This window comes from Anopheles arabiensis, chromosome 2 (genome assembly GCF_016920715.1).
Source record: "Anopheles arabiensis isolate DONGOLA chromosome 2, AaraD3, whole genome shotgun sequence".
In the NCBI taxonomy this organism is placed as follows: Eukaryota; Metazoa; Arthropoda; class Insecta; order Diptera; family Culicidae; genus Anopheles; species Anopheles arabiensis.
Window position 1 is genome coordinate 79,226,193 of NC_053517.1, and position 22,441 is coordinate 79,248,633.

The 22,441-nt window shown below is 53.9% G+C and overlaps 2 protein-coding genes across 10 annotated transcripts in view; one reads left to right on the forward strand and one right to left on the reverse strand.

The window, feature by feature from the left end:
- LOC120898443 (obscurin) overlaps positions 1–12,341 on the forward strand; it is a 67,558-nt gene extending 55,217 nt beyond the window's left edge. For 5 of the 9 annotated variants that reach the window (XM_040304290.1, XM_040304295.1, XM_040304291.1 and 2 more), the window contains 14 exons: positions 1–678; positions 1,564–1,730; positions 1,806–1,920; positions 2,004–2,502; positions 2,574–2,677; positions 2,759–3,221; positions 3,296–3,435; positions 3,510–4,689; positions 4,758–5,970; positions 7,501–8,922; positions 9,002–10,433; positions 10,523–10,748; positions 10,817–10,922; positions 10,992–11,129. The exon at positions 1–678 is cut by the window's left edge and continues 102 nt beyond it. In XM_040304290.1, coding sequence (XP_040160224.1) covers positions 1–678; positions 1,564–1,730; positions 1,806–1,920; positions 2,004–2,502; positions 2,574–2,677; positions 2,759–3,221; positions 3,296–3,435; positions 3,510–4,689; positions 4,758–5,970; positions 7,501–8,922; positions 9,002–10,433; positions 10,523–10,748; positions 10,817–10,922; positions 10,992–11,129 — 7,883 coding nt within the window. Of the gene's footprint in view, positions 679–1,563; positions 1,731–1,805; positions 1,921–2,003; positions 2,503–2,573; positions 2,678–2,758; positions 3,222–3,295; positions 3,436–3,509; positions 4,690–4,757; positions 5,971–7,500; positions 8,923–9,001; positions 10,434–10,522; positions 10,749–10,816; positions 10,923–10,991 lie in introns of all 9 variants that reach the window. The other 4 variants (XM_040304298.1, XM_040304289.1, XM_040304293.1 and 1 more) reach the window with 2 other exon arrangements.
- On the reverse strand, positions 12,084–22,161 carry LOC120898444 (protein KIAA0100). Its single transcript, XM_040304299.1, is given in 8 exon segments — positions 12,084–13,825; positions 14,088–14,102; positions 14,229–14,330; positions 14,405–18,532; positions 18,864–19,007; positions 19,083–20,512; positions 20,515–21,812; positions 21,920–22,161. Coding segments are annotated over 8 exon segments (7,227 nt in total). The 5' UTR covers positions 21,979–22,161; the 3' UTR covers positions 12,084–13,774.
- Between the last annotated feature and the right edge of the window lie 280 nt (positions 22,162–22,441).

Sequence of the window (22,441 nt, forward strand, 5' to 3'; positions counted from 1 at the left end):
CGAACAAACCGCACGCTTCGGCACTGCACGTGGAGGAGATCGACACGATCACCTTCACCTCGCCGGAGCAAAAGCGCCAGTATCAGTCGCAACAGTCCGCGAGCGATGCAGCCACCCGTACCTTTATCGAGGAGTTCGAATCCGACAACGATTCTGCCGGTGGAAAGGGCAAGCTGTCGCGCGGTGTATCGATCAACTCCGCCTCGGAGGATGAGCTGCAGCTGCTGTCACGTCAAGCAAGTTGCACCGAAAGTGTACCGGCGACTCCCACCAATGCAACGCTCGGTAAGAGTGAGCTAGAAAAGGAAACGATCTCCCAGAAATCGTGCGAAGAGCCGAAGGTGGAGGCCGTAAAGGTGGAAGACGTACCCGATTCTCCGCGCAAGGGTAATTTGCTCGAGTCGGGAACGTACGAAGAGCGAGCCGGTAAGCGATCGATTGAAAAGAAGGTTTCCTTTGAGGATGAGTTGTCGCCGCAGCAGGGTAAGACGCTCGAACGGCAGGAAGTGATCGACAATGAGCCAGAGCAACCGGAGCCGATAAAGGAGGAGGTTGTGGAGAAACGATCTGCCAGCAGCAAAGCGCTTGCCAAGGAACCGATTGTGGACGGTACTGTGGAGGAGAGTGCTGAAAAGGCTGTTATTAGCGAAGAATCACAAGAACCGGCACGTCCAGAAGGTATACAAAATGACACCAAAACTTACAGACACACACACACAAAGCCTACGAACAATACTAAATCCATTCTCTGCAGACGCGCCTCCTCTCGACAGCAGCAACAACAGCATGATCAACTCTTGATTGCTTCCCTTCTCCACAAGAACTCCCCCCCTTTCTACCTTGTGTTTGAGGTCCTGTACCTTCTTCTTGGTTAACATGAAAATGAAATTGTTGTTATTGGATTTTTTTTGCAAAGTTTGCTTCACTAACACACTACCTTATTTCAACCTTTACGCAAAAAGTAGCTCGCTTGGAATACGTTCCGGAAGCCGATCGGTAAGTTATCGTAAAGTACCTGGAACACATCCTCCAAGGTACTGTTTACACCAAATTATACACCAACACCAATTCACTGTTGTAGATAGAGCTGTTGTACATAGCTGCCAACCAGTTCCACTGATCTGTTCTATCTAAGGCGTGCAATGTTAGAGTATAGTGGGTCTGCTAGGTTAGGTCGTAGCTGCTATGGTTCAAATTCTGTACATATTGGATTGGTTTTCGGCAAAAACCACCTTTTGCCACGATATAATAGTGCACTACATACCAACTGCAATACTACCTTGTCTTCTTGCCTAATGTTCTGAATCTGTCTGTCTGTTTAATGTTTGTCTGTCCTGTCACTATCTCTATCACTAGTTTTACTGTACCTTGTATATATTTCCACCTTTTTTTTGTACATATGATGATATCAATTCTTCAAGATAATGTTTCCAATTTTCACTCACAAAAGCCGTAACTATATACCGGCACTAACCGCCTAGTGGTCGGTAGTTCGGCCGAACTTTGAGCTGTTTATGGCACTCCCTTCTAACCGTCACTTTGCCGTCCACTATCCCCATTCAGCATCGCCGGAGATCCTGAAGACGGATATTGCCGATGTGACGACGTTCGACTCGCTGCCGCTGATCTGGACCGTGGAAGCCGACGGTATTCCACGCCCGGAGGTGTGCTGGTACCACAACGACGAGCTGGTTAAATCTAGCGATCGTATCCGCATCACTGACTCGGGTGTAAGTACACTGGCTGTTCAGAAGAATCATCTACCGGTCCGTGAACACTAATCCATTGATCCTGATTCCCTCCAGACGACGTACAAGATCGAAAACCGTGACGTGAAGGAAGCAGATGCTGGCGAATGGAAGGCCGTGGTGAAGAACCGCATTGGCGAAAAGTCTCTGCCAGCGAAGCTGACCGTTATTCGTACGTATCTCTCTCCTCTTCTCTCTTATCAGGTTTATCACAAGACGATGTTTAAAATGAATTTTCATAACTCTTGTCTGTAGCTTGCAAGGAATATCGCCGTCCGAAGTTCATGAAGGGACTGCAGAACATCTCCGTGCACAAGAACGAACCGGTAACGCTGTCCGTAACGCTTACCTCGGACCCGGAGCCGGAGATCACCTGGCTGCAGAACGGCAACGAGGTGAAGGCGGACGACTACATCGTGCTGAAGACGGAGATCAAGGAGCTGGAGTACAACCTGAAGGAGATCACGTACACGCTGCACATTGATCAGGCCCGGCACTACGACACCGGTGACTACACCTTCCAGGCGAAGAACAAGTACGACGTGAGCGAATCGAACGGCCGGCTGGATGTGCTGCTGAAGCCGGAGATTGAGAACTTCCGCGACACGACGGTGCTGCCGTTTACGCAGGGCGTCTTCCAGGTGCTGGTGAAGGCTAACCCCAAGCCGAAGGTCACCTGGACGAAGGATGGGCTGAACCTGTGCAACAACGATAACTGCGACGTGATTGCGGACATTGAGAAGGAAGTCTACACGTAAGTCGTTCGTTGTGGGGTGTTTGAGGAATGGGAGAAGATTTGACAGGATTACTAAATTCCTCTTACAGGTTGGTGATTGAATCGTGTGCTCTGGCCGAGCACGGTACCTACACGCTGACGGCTTCCAACGCTCAGGGCGAAACGGTCGCCACCGCTAACCTCAACGTGCACAGTAAGTCATCACACACGACTATACGCCATTCAATCCAGTTCTACTAATATTAAATGGACCCAATCTCCCTCCACACTGTAGCCGAGAAGCCCAAGTTCACCAAGGAACCGGACAGTCTTACCGTGCACGATTGGGCCGACGTCTACAACAAGGTGGTGGTGCAGGGCGTACCACGCCCAGCCATCCAGTGGCTGCACAACGGTACCCCGCTCGATACGCAGGAGATCGACGAGGAGTCGCAGGAGCCGAAGATCAAGATCGTCACGTCTGGCGACACGGAGGTGACGAGCGAACTGTTCATCACGCACTTCGGACCGGAGCTGCAGGGTGAATACTCCTGCCTGGCGACGAGCATTGGCGGCGAAACCGAGGCCAAGTTTAACATCCAGGTCAAGAACGAGCAGCCCGTGTTCGGTAAGGGACTGGAGCGTTCGCTCGATCTGGAGGAGGACGACCGTTTGGAACTGCGCTGCATCGTCGACGGCAGTCCGCTGCCAAAGATGACCTGGTACAAGGACTCCAATGAAATCAAGGCCGACGATCAGTAAGTTTCAATGCTGTATTTTTGATAGTGAAAGTTAGAGATGTTAAATGCTATCCCATGTTTCGTTGTTTCAGTGTTAAGATCACTTATGGACATGACGGCATCTGCCGCCTGGTGATCGATAACGTTCTCCCAGGAGACAGCGGCTGCTACAAGTTGGTGCTGTCGAACAAGAGTGGTGATGTGACCACGCAGTGCGGTGTTGCTATCACTCGTGAGTATCATCTGCGCGACTACCCCTCACCGTAAGCGACTCTAATGTTCTCCACATGTTTTCCCATCCAACAGCAAAGCAAAAGCCGCCGGTGTTTGTGCGCCCGCTGCAGGACCACAAGCTGACCGTGGGCGACACGCTGCACATGGAGGCGGAGATCGCCGGCTTCCCGATGCCGGAGGTGCGCTGGTTCAAGGACGGGCTGCCGCTGCGTCAAATCCGCGGCATCAACTTCATCAACCAGCCGGACGGTTTGGTCGGCTTCATCATCGACAGGGTGACGGCCGAGGACGCCGGCATCTACACGTGCGAGGTGAAGAACAAGAACGGCGAGGCCAAGTCCGCCTCGCTCACGGAGATTGTGCCGAAGGGCAAGAAGCCACAGTTTGTCAGCGAGCTGATGAACGCCAACATTGTGGAGGGTTTCCCGATCAAGCTGACCGTGAAGGTGATTGGCTACCCGCAGCCGGCGGTTAAGTTTACCCACAACGGTACGCTGGTGGCTGGCGATCGGTACAGGATCACCGAGGAAGGCGAGGGTGCCTTTACGCTGGCGCTGGACAAAACGACCGGCACGGACTGTGGCGAGTATCAGGCGATCGCAACGAACGAGCACGGCGAAACGATCAGCGCGGCGACGGTGAACATTCTGCCCACGACCGATCCGTCGCTGCCGGAGGAGCCACCGAGCTTCCTGGGCGGGCTGCGCGACATCACGGCCGACGAGGGCAAGGAGCTAACGTTCTCGGCCCGCTTCGCCGGCAATCCGGCACCGGAAGTGATCTGGACGAAGGACGGCGAACCGCTGCAGCCGACCGGTCGCGTGTCGGTGACCTGCGACGGCAAGAGCGTCGGGTTGACGATTACGCCCGCCGAGATGTCGGATTCGGGCGAGTACGCTTGTCTGATGGCGAACCCGCTGGGTGAAACGGAAACGCGTGCCGCCGCCATCGTGCGCAAGGTGTTCCAGAAGCCGAACTTTGTGTATCCGTTCTCCGACATGCAGCAGCTGCCAGGGCTGGAGGCTAAGTTCCCAGCCAAACTGGTCGGTGTGCCGCGCCCGGAGGTGCAGTGGTACAAGAACGAGTCGCCCATCCATCCGGACGATCGGTACAAGATGAAGTACGAGGGCGACTGCGTCTGCCTGTACATCAAGGAGTGCGCCCCGGAGGACACCGGACTGTACTCGTGCACGGCGACGAACCGCGAAGGTAGCAGCACCATCGAGGCGAAGCTGGATGTCGTTACGCGAATGTAAGTACCTGTTGTTTCTACCTGACGTCACAATGCTAACCACGCTTGTTATCCTTGTTCTTTTGCAGTGAGAAGCGCGATGAGCCGACGCCACCATCGTTCATGAAGAAGCTCAACGATATGACGCTGCTGGACGGTATGAAGGCGAAGCTGACTGTGTGCGTCGACGGTTTCCCGATGCCCACGGTCGAATGGATCCGCGACGGTCGCCGGCTGGTGCCGAGCGAGAAGTACCGCATCGAGGCGGAGAAGAACGGACTTGCCCGTCTGATCGTGGATGACGTGCAGGAGGAAGATCTCGGCCGGTACAGCTGCAAGGCGGTGAACAACCTGGGCGAGGCTATCTGCCACGCTAACCTGAAGTTCGAACCATCCGACTACCGTCCGCGTCGTCGCTACGTCAAGGGCAAGGGCAAGGATCTGCTCCACACGCCACCGTACCCGCTGACGGAGAAGCCGATCATCTCGAAGCTGTCCGACCGGCGGCTGACGCTTTCGTGGCGCCCTTCGATGACGACCGTGCCGCGCTATCCGGTCACTTATCAGCTGGAAATGATCGAACTACCGGACGGCGAGTGGCACACGACCCGTTCCGGCATCCGCGGCTGCTCGTGCGAGGTCCGCAATCTGGAACCGTTCCGCGAGTACAAGTTCCGCATTCGCGTCGAGAATCTGTACGGCGTAAGCGACCCGAGCCCGTACGTGCAGACGTACCGGCAGAAGCTGGAACCGGAACCGCCCGTGTTCTATCCATACCTGGGGCCGGGCCGTGACTTCCGCCCTGACACGTCGGCGCACTATCCGCGCGACTTTGACGTGGAGCGTCCGGGGCACCGCCATCAGGCACAGGCGCCCGAGTTTCTGCGCCAGGAGCAGCCGGTCCAGTACGGTACGAAGAATCACAACGTCAGCCTGTTCTGGTTCGTGTACGGCTATCCGAAGCCTACAATGACCTACTACTTCAATGATCAGATCATTGAGGCGGGCGGCCGTTATAGCTTCAGCTACACGCGCAACGGACAGGCGACGCTGTTCATCAACCGTATGACCGATCGGGACGTCGGTGTCTATGAGGCGGTGGCCACGAACGAGCACGGCTCGGTGCGGCAGCGCGTCTGCCTGGAGCTGGGCGAGTATCCGCGATTCCTGCAGCGCCCGGAGGAGGTGTTCATTATGGGGCGCCGATCGGGACGCGTCGAGGCGAAGATTACCGGTGTACCGTTCCCGGATATTAAGTGGTACAAGGACTGGCAGCCGATCCACGAATCTTCTCGTATCAAGGTAAGGTTACGAAGAGAGACAGATAGCTGTTTAGTGGTGGGAGCTCAAAATCGGATGTATACGATTCCGATTCCATGTTCGGATTCAATTCCGAAGCCGGATTCCATTATGGGATCCATTCTGATTTCGGCTTTAGAATCAGGTCTCGTAGTGGAATCGACTTCGGAATCACAATCGACTCCGGAATCGGAATCGACTACGGAATCGCAAATGGCTCCAGAATTGAAATCGACTTCAGATTCGTGTTTGACTTTTGCTATCGGAATCGGCTCCGGAGTCGATTCGGATTCAAAATCTAAATTGGCACTGGTATCCAAATCAGTTCCGGAATCGGATTCGACTCAGGAATCGAAATTGACTCCGGAATTAGAATCGACTTTGGTATCAGATTCGACTCCAGAATCGGAATCGGCTCCGGAATCAGTTCTGGAATCGGCTCCGGATTCAGTTTTGGAATCGATTCACGAGTCGATTCGGATTCAAAATCGAAATAGGCTCTGGTATCCGAATCAGTTCCGGAATCGGTTTCGACTCAGGAATCGGAATCGTCTCCAGAATTGGAATCGACTTCGGTATAAGATTCGACTTCGGTATAACATTCAACTTCGGAATCGGAATCGGCTCCGGAATCAGTTCTGCAATCGGATCCGGATTCAGTTTTGGAATTGATTCCGGAGTCGATGCGGATTCAATATCGAAATAGGCTCTGGTATCCGAATCAGTTCCGGAATTAGTTCTGGAATAGGATTCGACTGCGGAATCGCAAATGGACTCCGGAATTGAAAGCGACTTCAGATTCGTGTTTGACTTTGTTATCGGAATCGGCTCCGGAATCAGTTCTGGAATCGGCTCCGGAATCAGTTTTGGAATCGGCTCCGGAGTCGATTCGGATTCAAAATCGAAATTGGCACTGGTATGCAAATCAGTTCCGAAATCGGATTCGACTCAGGAATCGGAAGCGACTCCAGAATTGGAAACGACTTCGGAATCACAATCGACTCCGGAATCAGTCAACTGTGGAATCGCAAATGACTCCGGAATCAGTTCTGGAATCGGCTCCGGAATCAGTTTTGTAATTGATTCACGAGTCGATTCGGATTCAAAATCGAAATAGGCACTGGTATCCAAATCAGTTCCGGAAATCGGATTCGACTCAGGAGTCGGAATCGACTCAGGAATTGAAATCGACTTCGGAATCACAATCGACTCCGGAATCGTAATTAGTTCCGGAATTGAAATCGACTTCAGAATCGAATTTGGCTTTGTTATCGGAATCGGCTCCGAAATCAGTTCTGGAATCGGTTCCAGAATTAGTTTTGGAATCGATTCCGGAGTCGATTCGGATTCAAAATCGAAATATACTCTGGTATTTGAATCAGTTCCGGAATAAGTTCCGGAATCGACTTCAGAATCGGAATCAACTTCGGAATCGGAATCGGTTCCGAAATCGGAATCGACTCCAGAATTACTAGAACCGTTGATGGAACACAAAACTGAACCCCTCCCTTTCCATTCCCTGCTAATCTCCAGATGATCTTCTACGAGCCGGACACGTGTGTGCTGCTGCTGACGGACGCGATCAAGAAGGACGAAGGCCTGTACTCGATCAGCGCGCGCAACGCAATCGGCTCGATCAGCTCGTCCGTGACGGTGCACGTGGAGGACAACGAGGAGGACTACGTGTACAATGCGCATCACCGCACGCCGTACGTGCGCGCCCGCAACAAGGTGTACCAGGACTTCTACGATCTGGGCGACGAGATTGGACGTGGCACGCAGGGCATAACGTACCACGCGACGGACCGTTCGAATGGGCGTAACTTTGCCGCCAAGATCATGTACGGCAGCCCCGATCTGCGTCCGTTCATGTTCAACGAGGTGGACATCATGAACATACTGAACCACCGCAAGCTGATCCGGCTGCACGACGCGTACGACATTAACCGGTCGATCACGCTCATCCTGGAGCTGGCATCGGGCGGTGAGCTGGTGCGGGACAATCTGCTCAAGTACGATTACTACACCGAGCGGCAGATCGCGATCTACGTGTACCAGGCGCTGCTCGGGTTGGAGCATATGCACACGCGCGGCATCGCGCACATGGGACTCACCATTAAGGATCTGCTGATTGCGCACCCCGGTAGCGATAATCTGAAGATCTGTGACTTTGGGCTGGCACGGCGCATTGAGGATGACAAGCTGTACACGCTCGACTACGGTATGCCCGAGTTTGTCGCGCCGGAGGTGATCAATCGCTGCGGTGTCGGTCTGGGACAGGATATGTGGTGTGTTGGTATCATCACGTACATTCTACTCGGTGGCGTTAGCCCGTTCCTGGGTCGTAATGATCGCGAAACGCTGACGCGCGTCAAGGAGGGCAAGTGGACGTTCATCGGCTCGGTGTGGGAGAACATTTCGACTGAGGCGCGTGACTTCATCACCCGCCTGCTGGTGTACGAGGAGAAGCACCGTATGACGATTCGCGACGCACTGAATCACTCATGGTTCGATGTGATCTACCGCCGTACGTTCGAAGAGTACCAGATCGGTACGGATCGGCTGCGCAGCTACTACTACCACTATAGGGACTGGTACACGAACGCATCCTGCCGCACCTGGTACCGGCGCCGTCCGTTGATGAGCTGCTTCGACCATCCGTCGCGCATGGTGTACCCGCCGGGCATTATCTTCACGCCCGAGGGCACGCCACCACCGATGCAGGTGGACGACATCCCGCACAAGCGCAAGAAGTGGGAGGAGTACGTGTCGAAGGACAACCATCCCGACTACGAGACGGCTTCGTTCAAGTCGGAAAGCCACTACCAGTACGGACCGGACACGTATCTGCTCCAGCTGCGTGACACCACCTTCCCGTGCCGACTGCGCGAGTACATGAAGATCGCGAAGCACCGTTCGCCAAGCTTGGTGTCGGATTCGAACTACGATGGCAGTGTAAGTAGAGGGCAGGAGCTTCATGGGGAAATTTACTTGTGCTAATGGAGCCTTTCCCATTTTCCTTTTTTACTTGCAGCTTCCCATCATCCGTGAGCGTCGCCGCTTTACGGACGTGATGGACGAGGAGATTGATGACGAGCGTCGCAGCCGCATCACGCGCTACGGCACGGACGACAGCATTACGGTGACGCGCCGGCTGCGCAACGAGGTCGGCACGCGCCTTGGCTCGTACGCCGAGGCGGAAGCGCTGATCGAGTGCAAGCGCGAGGGTCAGCCGCCGTTCTTCCGCGAAAAGCCGCAAACGATCGCGATCCGCGAGGGCGAACCGAACCAGATCATCTGCTACGCGGTCGGTGATCCGAAACCATCGGTCACGTGGTTCCGCAACGACATGGTCATCACCGACACGAACCGCATCAAGGTGCTGGACGATGTGGACGGCCGCTCGGTCATCCAGTTCCATCCGGCCACGCACAACGATGTCGGTGTGTACAAGGCGGTGGCAAGCAATCGCGTCGCAAAGACGGTCGCGCGCTGCCGCGTGGTGATTGCCGTCATTCCGGACGCACCGGATGCGCCGGACGCGGTGGCCGTGAGCGACACGGAGGTGCTGCTGCGCTGGAAGCAACCGCGCAGCGACGGCAACTCGCAGGTCATCTGCTACAGCCTGGAGCAGAAGGAGCACGGCAAGGCGGACTGGGTCGACGTGGCGAGCAACATCGATCACGAGTTCTTCCTGGTGCACGATTTGCGCCCGACCGTGGGCTACCAGTTCCGGCTGGCGGCGTACAATCGTATCGGCTGGAGCGATCGCGGCCTGCCGACCAAGACGATCACGACGCTCGAGCCGGGTGCGCCCAAGATTCAGATTACGCGCGCGATGAAGCATCTGCAGCAGCTGACGGAGTCGGGCCAGCAGGTAGGACCGGAGGAGCGCACGGGCCGGCTGGACTACAGCTACGAGAAGACGCCGCTCAAGTGGAGCATCGAGGGCAACTACAACGAGAAGTACACGTTCATGTCGGAGATGGCGCGCGGCCGGTTCTCGATCGTGGTGAAGGGGCTGGAGAAGGCGACGGACAAGATTGTGGTGGCGAAGATCTTCGAGCTGGGCGACGAGCGGTCGGCCGAGGCGGTGGAGCGTGAGTTCGATGTGCTGCGCACGCTGCGCCACGAGCGCATTGGGGCGCTGCTCGCTGCGTTCCGGCCGAAGAACACGTCGATTGCGGCGCTGGTGATGGAGAAGCTGCAGGGCGCCGATGTGCTGACGTACCTGAGCAGCCGCTCGGAGTACAGTGAGCAGATTGTGGCGACGATCGTGAACCAGGTGCTGGATGGGTTGCAGTACCTGCACTGGCGCGGCATCTGCCATCTGGACCTGCAGCCGGACAACATCGTGATGGCGTCGGTGCGCCAGGTCAACATCAAGCTGGTGGACTTCGGATCAGCCCAGTACGTGTCGAAGCTCGGCACGAATGTTACCCGCTCGGGCTGGCTGGACTTTATGCGTAAGTATGCGGCACGGTGGGATAGAAATTGGGTTGCGTTAGGGGAAGCACGTGGCTAATGTACGCTCAATGCTTACCGTTTTCCGCAGCACCGGAGGTCCTGAACGATGAGCCGGCGCTGCCACAGACCGACATCTGGACGGTCGGCTGCCTGACGTATCTGTTCCTGTCCGCCACCAGCCCGTTCCGTGGCCAGGATGAGGCGGAAACGCGTGCCAACATTAGCTTCGTGCGCTATCGCTTCGAGAACCTGTTCAAGGAGGTCACCGCGGAAGCAACGCGCTTCCTGATGCTCATCTTCAAGCGAGCACCAAAGTAAGTGCACTTTTGCCTTATACATTGCCGCAACAAAGCTAACCTAACAATACGCTCCATTCTTCCAGCAAACGTCCAACGGTCGAGGAGTGCTTCGATCACCGCTGGCTGGTGCACACCGACTTCATGACGAAGAAGCGCGAGAGGGCGATCTTCCCTGGCAACCGTTTGAAGGTACGATGGCTGTTAGCCCCATTGGCTTCGCTTGGTACTAATTAATTGCATTTTTATCTTTAATTGCAGCAAATTTCCGAAGAATACCATACGATGAAAACGAACGAAGCCACCAAGTCGGAGACGATCTCCAACTTTGGTGGCCAATCCCCGCGCCAGCTGTTGCGTTCCAACAGCATTCAGGAGGAGCTGCTGACCACCTTCTAAAAAAAAAACACTATCGCGGCTTTATACTTTTCTCGCTCCCTATCGCGTGTTTCAATGTTCCGTTTTCAGCGTTAGTTATTTGCTTTGTTTTTGCTTCTTCTAGTAGAAAATGTGGCTCTTGTTTTCCCCTCTGTTGCTATTTCGCAGTAAATAGCACTAGAATGCTTGATGCGCCCGGGTTTTCTCGTCTCATTGGGCGTTCTTTACCGCTCGCTGGTGTCGAGTTTATTAAACCCCATTGAAAAGACCCGAGAAAGAGCTTTATTGGGCGTTTCTTTTCCCTTTTGGTTTCGTTTGTTCAAAGTAGCTTTCGATCTGTCGAGTTTCGGCTTTGCTTATCCCATTTTCTGTCCCCTAGCACTGGAAAAGAGTTCTTATATAAACGAAGATCAAACGATTTAAAGAAGTAAAGAAAGGAGAGAGAAAAAACATTAGAAAAAAGGGTTTTTACACTTAAACCAACAAAAAAAAACAATGAAACGAGTAAACACAATTCATGTTCTTTCTATACAATCGTACGTTTATACAAACACGCGCAGCACACATACACATTTTGCCGGTATGTGGTGCTGCCTGTTTGGAGTTGTTCGGGAGAGCCGCTAATAAAAAAAGGGATTTTGGACCACGCAATTCCCCGGGGGATCTTTTTTTATATGACTTTTTTAACCGCAAACCACCACTGTTATACACACATCCCTAAGAAAAACCGGGGCTTTGTGCTGGTCCGCCCGCCGCTGCAGCGTGTTGCTTTAGTTTAGTTATTTAGAGAAATGTTAGCAAAAAGAATAGAAAAGAAGAAAGAGAAAAAATCTGCCGTTTGTGTACTCCCTTCACCGGCAGGGGGTGGATGTGGTGCGGGTTTCCGGGTTTTGAGCCGTGAAACGCACCACAATTTTCCACCATCGAAGGAAACAAACAATCTAAAAAAAAATAGGGAGGAATACAGAGTGTAACTTATTTATTTGTATATTGTATATTTACTCTATTACGTATTGCTTTAGTGATACACAAAGTGCTACATTTTGCTGCTTCATTTGCGACTCGCGATCATTACAGTGTGGTCAGGGTATCGAATGGAGCGGGGGGGTTTTCTTTTTATTCATTCACTTCAGCCAATTTATCAGTCATTAGGAGAAGGTAATCGGACCGGTAAAGTGTAACTGGATGTTGGATAAATAAAATTGTTTTTACGTTTCTGTTCAAATAGCAAAATTACATTATGTTTCTTTTTTTTAATTACAAAATGAAAGCCGAAATAAGTATAAAGGGTTTTTCAGGGCTTCTCATTTTGGGTAGACTCCTTCCTATTGGATTGGATTCCTAGTGGATTTGTCCAACATGGGCGCTATAGAGTCCAATTCCAATAAGAAGAAGTCAATAAAGTGTCCCACAGCTTTGAGAACTCCTGGAAAACTCTGTAACGAGAAAAGTGAGTGATATATCACACCAGCGAATACATGTTGAATGCAATAGAAACGCCTCAATACCGCGAGGGCAGAGTTTTGGTATATGGTAAATTTTAGTACCTTTTTAACGCCCTAACAACAGTCAAAAACAGTCAGCATACACACCAGTGGACGTACACCTTTGCTGTGATGTTTCGCTCAAAACTGCTAACATATTGCCTGCACAAAATAACCATTTCTAAAGCTAACCTATCATATAATAACCACCTCCAATCTCACTTTGCTTGTATGCTTTCCAATTCGTATGCACTTGTAACTGCTTCTAACTCCACTTGATATACCCAAACGGTAACAAAGCACGATATGGTTTCAACACAGAACCCGCAGAAGCACATTATTTATAGTAGATAATTTGTGTGACATGAGGTAAAAAAAAAAACAAACGCAAAAACAAAGCGTAAAAACACAATACACTCCTTGAGAAAAATACTCTTTGCATAAATCATACAGAAATTGCTGACTCTATAGACTGAAACTCATGGAATCTCTTTCAATATTAAACCCTAATCTCTGGAAACACACACACTAACAGACACAATACAAACATATAAATACGTAGGAAGTAAAGATGGGGGGGGGAGGAAGCGAAAAATGCGACAGTCGGGACAGTATATAGCCCCAAAATTGCACACGTGTGTCTTACATTATCATTGCAATGTAAATAAATCTCTTTAAACGCTAACTGGATAAGCAAAAATAGTTTGCCCTATTTCCATCCTAACTCACGCCTGTTTTGTTTTTGGTCATACCATTATGAACGGTCGGTCATACTCTACACGCTGCTTTTGGGAAGTTTTTAGGAGCAAAAAGTCTATCCTTTCTACCTCGCTCCCAAGGACCGGAGCAAAACCCTTTGGATACTGTTTTTAAACTAGTATTTCGTATAGGTAAGAGAATGCGCAGAAGAGTTGATTAAACGGGCAAAAACGGGATTGCTTTAGAGGATTGCATTCTTCCAGCTAAAACCTATTTCTGAACTGTAGTTGTAAAAATGGGATTACATGATATTAGAGAATCACTTTTCGATCTCTCGCTCTTTCGCTGTCTAACTGCTAGAAGAAATACCCTGAAATTATTCCACTCTGGAAGCGCCTGGGGCTTTTTTTTTGCTTAATTTAAACCCCTTTTACGCGTTCCCCATCGTCAGCCAGTCGCAGCCGGTGATGTGTGATGCCGTCCTTAAGACTTGGAGAACTTAAATACTCCTTTCCGAAGGCTTTTGTTTTCCGGCTGTAAGTATGTGAAAAGGGTTCGTTAAAAATAGCTGTAATCGGGACTTAATAATAGGCAAATGCATCAAGCGGCAAGCTAATGGAGTAGCAGGTACGCTACTTACAAAGCTCAAGCAAAAAACGAACAAAACCGATTAAAATTTAAATAGCATTGCAATTAAAACAATCAATTCTGTTTGACGGTACAAGACAAGTACTAAAAACTGAATTTAAAAGGAAAAAAACACATCAACCAAACAACCAATACGCTTCCAATATACCTTATTCCGAGCACGCTGTCGCAATGAACAAGATAAGCAATATTGTTTTTACGGAAGAAACAAATCATATTATTTCAATCGCTCTTCATTTGCACATTCCATTTACGCATGGATCCGGTGAGCCAAATACATGTTACTTACCGCATGTCGATTGCCGAACAGCATCTTGGCCTTGTCCTCTTCCTGCGGCGATGGTTGCTCGTCAACGAGTGCTTTCTTCAGTTTCAACTTTTGTTTTATTGCCTAAAAAAAGAGAAAGTCGGCTATTGTTTTGAAACATGGTCCCAAAATGTTGGCCAAGCCTCCGCCCCCCTTACCTGCGATAGCAGCACACGCCGACTGTCCGACTTCATCGCGAGCAGCAAATCGAGCCACGTCCACGTCACGTTGTGATACTCGAGCGTCGGTATCAGCAGCGCCAGGTCCGTGATGTCCTCAAAGTTTTTCTCCTTATTGCCCTTGTAGCTCACCTTCACCGGCACCTCCGGGATCTTGATGTAAATGAACAGCTTGTTCTTCTCGGCCCGCTCCTTCATCTTCTCCACATCGTCCTGAATGCGCACGTAGAAGTTACTATCCTTGGACGCTTTCTTACCACCACCGGACGAACCCTTCGACCCGCCGGCCGTCGAAACGGAGCTGCTCGAGGAAGCCGACCCAGTGCCGCCAGCAGCCGCGCCAGCAACACCACCATCCCCTCCACTAGCGAGCGAGGCCGAGTTCGTCTTGCGCACACCGCCCCTCGCACCGACCGTGCTCGTACTGGCGACCGATCCGCTCCCATCGCCGTCCAGCTCGTCGGCCGCATCCGCCTCGTCCCGGTCGGGGAAGCAGAACTTGAGCATCGTGTTGTAAAACTTCTTCGAAATCTGTATCGTTATCGGCACGACGTTGATCTCAAAGTGTTCCTTCACCGAGATGCCCCCGACCGGGGGCTTCTCGCGGCAAAACACGCGCAGCACGCGCTTGTGCTCGACCGGCATGTCGCGCTGGATCTCGGTCGGGCACAGCACCTCGGTGTAGCTGTCGCGCGGTATCAAGTTGCTGATCCGGATGTACCCCAGCTCGAGCAGATGGTCGACCGAGTCGTCGCTTTTGGAGTTTTTCGTGTAGAGAAAGTTGCTCAGTATCAGATCGGCGATACCGATCTGTCCGTCCGCCTCGGTCAGGCGCCACTGCGCGTACTTGAAGCAGATCTCGTTCGCCCGCACGATCGTGACCGGTTTGTCCTTCCGGAAGGTGGCCAACCGGGTCGAGGCGGACAGTTGCGCCTCATTGTAGCACGACAGCATCATGTCCAGCTCGTCGCTCTTTGTCATCAGCGACTCCTTGCACATCAGGATTTCGTGGTGCACCTCGGCATACTCCGCCCGTAGCTCCTCCGAGTCGCCCTCCTCGAGCCGCGCCTTCGTGATGAAGTGGATGTCCTTCTCGAGCAGCCGGATGCGCGACATCAGGCTGCGGATCTCCGTCTGCAGGTGCTGGATCGGGCGCTTCTGGTCCTCGCTGCTGTACAGCTGCAGCTGGAAGCGCATCCGCGCCAGCTGCTCCAGCGCCTCCTTGCGCTGCGGCTCCACGTACAGCAGCAGATTGTTCACAATGTCCAGGATCATCGCGTACTGCAGCGAGTTGGTGCACACGTCCAGGTCGTGGTGCATCAGCGTGAACGCGTCGACCGGCTCGTCCTGGTTCTCCCACGGGCTCATCGACTCCTCGACCGGCGGTGGCGGCACCTCGCTGATCGTGCCCGGATCGATGCTCGTATCGCCGTAGCTGACGTAGAAGAACTCGCACTTGCACCGGGACACGATGCGCTGCAGCTGGATTGGCGGCTTCTGCCCGCTGGTGTAGCTGCTCTCCCCCAGCACACCGACCGTTTCTGACACGACCCCGCCGACGCTCTGCCCGCTGCCGACCAGATGCGGCAGATCCGGCAGCTCGCTAATGATGACCGGTGCGTCCCGATCCTTCTCCTGGATGTTGTCCACCGTCAGCCACATGATTTCCGCCATCTCGTGCGAGTCGCCCTCGTTCGCGCTGACCGTCGCGTAGTACTGCATGCACTCGAGCGACCCGACCCAGGTCGTTTTCGACACGATCGTATGGTCGCGCCACACCGGCCGATGGACGCGCTGCAGGATCTCCGCCTTGGCCGCGCTCAGTATCACGTACCCGGACGTTTCGCAGCCCTTCAGCAGCACCTGCGAGTTGACGAGCGAGATGGCCCAGTTGTAGTGCAGCACGTCGCCCTCCTGGTACGCCTGCAGGCCCTTCAGCTGCTGCTGGCGCGTCTGGGTCGACTGGTCATCGCTGTACACCAGGGGCTTGTGGTCTGCCTCCTGTATCAGCTGCTGCAGCATCGCCATACTATCGCTCGACTGCTGCGCCTTTCCCTTCGCGCTAAGATGGCCGCTCGTCGTCCCTGCCACACCGCCTCCGCCCTGGTGCAGATCCTGCCCGGTGCTTCTCGATTTAAACGGCGTCCCGAGATCGCTACCGCCCGCCCCGGACGATCCTGCCGAACCGCCGGCGCCGCCACCTCCTCCGGCCGTTCCGCCCTCCTTGCGGAAGCACTTGAGCGCTTCGGTGGCGAGGTTGTTCTTGAGCTTCTGGCTTTTCACCAGCGAATCGAACAGCGCAAACGCCACGTCCCGGTTATCCTTCGTCCAGGCACCCTTCAGATCGTACACGACCAGCTTGTGCGTCGGCGTGTCCTTTTCCCGCTCGTTGCCATTGGTGGAGAGTAGCGCCTCCCGCCCGTACGACACTCGCGCCACACTCAGGAAATAATACCGGTAGATGTCGCCACTCGCGTTCGAGAGACTTTCCGAGCTCGTGTCGGTGCGCTGCTGCTGCTGCTGCTCGTTGCTGATTTGCGTGGTGCGCAGCCAAATCTCCGCATCGTTCAGCTCGCAGTTCATGTACATCACCGACCAGTCGGCACGCGGCCGATGGATCAACCCGTCGTCGATCGGTAGCAGCGTGAGCGTGTGCTCCGAGCTGAATGTGATGCGGCCCCCGCTCAGCTGGAAGCCCCGGTTCAGTGCGTGCGACATCCAGTAGAAGATTTGGAACCGGTGCAGGCTCATCTGCAGGTTCGCTTTACGATAGTGCCGGCTGAGCTGCTTCTTTCTCGGGCGCACATTGTTAAACACCGGTCCGCGGCGTGTCGGGCGCGTCACGCCGGACAGGATCAGCTTCAAGCTCTCGAACCACCGCAGCGTGCTGCCGTACAGCACCAGGTTCGGGATGTCGTAGTCCGACATGGCGTTCTGCTTGATCTCAAACGACACCCATATGTTGAGATGCTGCGAGCGGAACGCACGGAACGAATCGTGCACCTGGTTGCTGCTGTACTCGGGCAGCTTGTCCGGGGCGCACGGCACGACCGCATGGTGGTCGTTCGGGTTCGCCAGACACACCCAGTTCAGCTTGAACGTGAGCTTCAGGTTGGGCAGATGCAGCAACCGGCAATCGTCGTACCGCGACGCCGTTCGTACGTAGATATTCAGATCGCCCTTGAACATGAGCCGCGCGTTCGAGTACATGATGCCGCAGTTGTTCCACGTCAGCTCCATCTCCTCCGTCGTGTTGTACGGGTCGAGCGACGCGTGCAGCAGTATCGTAAACTGCTTCGCAATGATCGACAGCTGTCCGTGCATCAGCAACCGCATCTTGTCCCAGAACGGCAGCGGCGGACTCGGGTCCCGCGAGGGGGCCGAAATTTTCTCCATCATCAAGTTGCACTGCGCCATCACCGGTTCCCAGCACGGGCCGAACGCGTACGCCAGATAGTCCAGCTCCCAGTTGAAATCGTGATAGAACTTGATCGACGTCATGCTGCGCTGCACCGTGTGCGTGCCGAACGGTTCGCCCAGCTCGATCTCCACGTCCCGCTTGGCACGGCGCGGCGGTGCCATCTCTGCCCCGGCCAGCGTCCCGAACAGGTGCATCGCTTTCACGTGAAACATCGGCTGCGGGTAGTCGCGCAGCATAAACTTCCACTCGCTGCACCCGATGTTGACGGCGCGCACCCACAGCGTCACGAACTCGATGCCTTCGTCCGGCCAGGGACTTTCCGGGTCGAGCATGCGCAACCATCGGACCGCATTTTCGCCCCCGTGCAGCGATGGATCGGCCATGGCCATTATTTCCAGATCGGTCATGATCCAGGCAATGAGCCGGGTGCGGGGCGGGCCCGATTCGGAGATCTTCTTCGACCGCTGGATGTAGATTTCCGAGTTTTTCTTGATCAGGTTCGCGTTCAGCTCCTCGAGCGTGCCGGGAGGGAGCATTAGTCGCTCCGAGCAGAGTTGGGCGATCTTTTGATCGAACAGCTCCTTCCGCTTGACGCTCTCGTGGTACTCGTCCAGGAGGAGGACATAATTGTCGCGCAGCTTCACCTCGAACGGATCGTCACTCATCTCCAGCAAAAACTCTTTGATCTGCAAACAATCAAAGGTTATTTTAGTGTGAAATGACATTTTTATGCATTTAATATTTCAATTAAAAATGGAAGCAATAAAACTTTAATAATTCCATTAAAAATAATAAATAATTAAAATAATAAGTTCCAAAAACATAATAATTAAACCATTCAAAAACTAATAATATAAAAACCAAATAAATTAGATGATTTAATAAAATTAATTTAAATTAACATAAATAAAAAATAACCAACTCATAAATCATTGGGAATTCCTTAGTGGTGACTCATGCAAGTCAGTGCTTATCTATGCGCAGTTCTTATCTATCTCCCCCATCAATCGACCTTACCTGTATTATCATATCGCTCGGCAAAGGGCTGTTGATAGTGAATGGTTTTTTCTTGTAGTTGTGCACCACCTTCAGCCACTTGTAAATCGAAACGAACTCGTTCACTATTGCTCCATAGAAATCGTGCTCGTACGGGAAGATGACCTTCAAAAACGGGAAAAATAAATTAACGCACCCGTCCAGCACAAACGAAACACCTTCACCCATCCCATTGCATACCTTAACACCGCCGATCGTGGTCGCCCAGACGCGGTTTGAGTCCAGCTGGAAGTGGTCATAGTTCTGCCGCTCCTGACAGAGCAACTCAACCCGCTCGAGCGATTCCAGCACCATGTCCTTGAACGTGAATATGTGCTGATCGTCGATCTTGATGACAATGTTCTCGATCGACAGCATCCACTGGCCCCTCCGGTGGATGAGCGCATTCTCCCCGAACACCTGCATCGAGTGTCGCTCGCTAATCTTGATGCCCACCTCCACGCTGCCCTCCGCGTACACCTCCAGGATCATCTTGCGCAGGTACGACCTTCGCCCGCCGCCAGCCTGCTCCGGTTCATTCGCTTCCACCGACTGACCACCACTGGCCGGCAGCTCCTGCGATGGATCGCAATGTGCTGGGTCCGTTTTCAGCAGCTCCCTCAGCTGCCGCATCTCCTGCAGCAGCGTCACGATGTGCATGTGCAGGTTCGTGTTCCACATCACGATCGCATCTTCCAGCAGCCAAATGTCCACCTTCGGCGCACCCTCCACGTCCACGTACTCCACCCGCACACCCTTCACGTTCGCGAACACATTCTGCAGCTCGGCCGACCCGTACTCGCACCCCGTGATGTGCCGGAAGTCCAGAATCTCCATCTGGAACCGGTCGAAGCGTATGAAGTGTTTCTGGGCCGATTTGCCCACCGTCAGCTCGTTCAGGTTGGCCAGCATGCAGGTGTCGTGCTGGTTGAAGAAGAAGCCCGATATGTCCGTCACGCGCGCATTGATCAGCAGATCGAGCGTGGCGAACGATCCGCGCCGCTCCCTGCCCGCCGCCGCCAGTGGCGTGTGGTGATGGTCCCGGGCGGCTGCCGGCTGCTTGGCACCTGCGCTCGACGAGCGGTACTGCTCCAGGCAGCGCTTCGCGTTCACCAGATAGTCGGCCAGTGTTGGGCTGTACTCCACCCGGAACGTGTGGATGGAAAAGTCCAGCTTGGTCGTGTCGCCGTAGCTGCTCAGCTTGATCAGGCTCATCGCCACGTAGAACGGGCTGCCCCGTATGTGGCCCTTCTTGAGGCTTTGCGCATTCTCCCGGTGCGATACGTTAGAGCTGAGCGACCACCAGACCGATTCGATCAGCAGCTCGGCGCTCCAGTGCCGCCGGTCGAGCAGCAAGTGCAGCAGGCGATTCCCGTACGGCTTGCTGCGCTTTTCCGCAAACTGCTCCAGCAGCAGCTTCGCGTGGTTGCAACACATCGACGATACCTGCGCCGGCCCGAACCGAAACACGGTCGTTACGTCCCACAGCTCGGCACAACCCTTCACGACAATGCGCCTCAAAAAGTCCTCCAGCAGCTTCGAACCACCGGCCGCGTTGCGCGTGCGGCGCGTGCGACACTGGGCGGCCACCAGCCCGGGCAGCTTCAGGGTGGCCGGGTTCAGCTGCTTCCGGCTGCCGGCCCGTTCGCCCGTGAAAAGTTCTTGCTGATCCACCCGTAAATCTCGCGATGGTTGTAGATCAGCACGAACGAGGACAGCTTCGAGTAGATGTTCACCAGGCTGCCCTCCAGCTTCGCGTCCACGCTGAACTGCTGCAGAAACAGCAGCTTCTCGTGCAGCGTGTCGATCTCGAGCTGCTGCAGCTGCAGCCCCACGTACACCAGCGGCAGCTGATGCTCGCCGGGGAGGGGGCCGCTCGGCGGGGTGCTAAACTTGCTCGACACCGCAAACTTTTGCAGCGTGGCGGAGAAATCGTTCGACGAGTTTTCGCGCACCGCACTGATGGTGGTGTTTTCGATCTTGACGAAAAAGTTTTTCGGCACGATCGGCGCAAACCGCTGGTACCACTCGTGCAGGGAGAACTCTTCTCCCTGCCCGGCTTCGAACGGATGATCTGCCGGTTCGCGGTCCGTGTCGGCGGTGCCGTGCTGGCGGTGGTACAGCTGCTGCCGGCGCTTCTGCGCCTGGGCGTCCTTGATGAACTCGTACAGCCCACCGTGCAGGATCACCTTCGTCGTGGTCATCGCGAGGCTAAGCTTCTCGAGCGACATTGGCGTATCGACCACCAGCACCCCGTCCAGCGCAATGCCGAAGCACAGCTCGGCCAGGCAGGGCTGCGGCAGGTCGGATATTTTGCGCGACCGCTCCAGCCGCTTCGGGGTGGAAATGCAGTGCCGCAGCACCTTCGCCTGCGCGTCGCTGAGCGAGGCGGACACGAGCAGCGACTTGGTGCTGTGCACCAAGCTGCCGTCCAGATGCAGCTCCTTGGCCGTGGCGTGCAGCAGCCAGCCCGGCTCCTGGGCACTGTTTAGCAGGGCCACCGACACGTTGTGTATGTGCACCGCCATGAACTGGGCAAAGATGAGCAGATTGGGCGGCACTTTCTTCTCCCGAAAGTCGAGCGGTTTGCGCTGGGGGTCCGCGGCCGCTTTCGGCTGACCGAAGCCGCCCCACTCGCTCCCAGCCCCGGGACCGGTGGGGCTGCCGGAGGGTGTAGGGCTGCCGCTGCCTCCCGCCGGCCCCTTGTTGACGTCCTTGTTGATGCGCACGTCGCGCACATTGATGGACAGCAGCTTCGACACGTCGGAATTGACGAAGCTGCTCTGCACGCTCAGCTCAACGATCTGCACCGAGAAGCCGTTCTTGGACACGGTGATGTCGCGCACCGAGAAGGGTAAGCTGAACCGACCGATGTTGATCTCGGCGTTGTACACCTTTTTCATCACGAAGCCAATCAGTTTTGGTATAAGCCTGGAAAAAGCGGAGCAACATAAGTTGCGCGAACACACACACAAATTCCATTCGATTCATTGGGATGGGCTTGACCTTCGAGGTGCCGTACATCCGCTCCAACTTACCATGTTAACACTAGATATATGACCAAAGTGAAGATTATCGTATAAACTAAGTTGATCATGGTGCTGCACCATTGCCCTCACCCCCCGGGGTGAGACGAACAAGCACTAAATAGTGAACGGATTAATTAACTTTTTCCCTTTCCCCGTAGCGGAGAAAGATTGTTTTCCTCCTATCGATACGCTGAGCAACTGTTTGACAGAAGTGATGTGTTTTTTTCCTCGTCGTCTTCTTCCCAAATGTCACTTCTTCGATGGCCCATTCCCGGACACGCACGCACACAGCTGTGTATCGTAGTTGCGCCAACTGCAGCATAGATCAGCTGTTTTCATGCATGTGCCGGCTGCTGACCGAATGTGCGCAAAAGAGAGAAAGAGAAGGAAAATGTTTAGAAGCAAACACAACAATGCGCTGATGCAGGGTTCGCTTCCTTTCCATCAAATCTAATGTGAAGTCCCCTGTGTAAGAAACTATCCACGGGTTGTTTATAATTTTACATGATAGTGGAGAGCTTTTTCGAATAT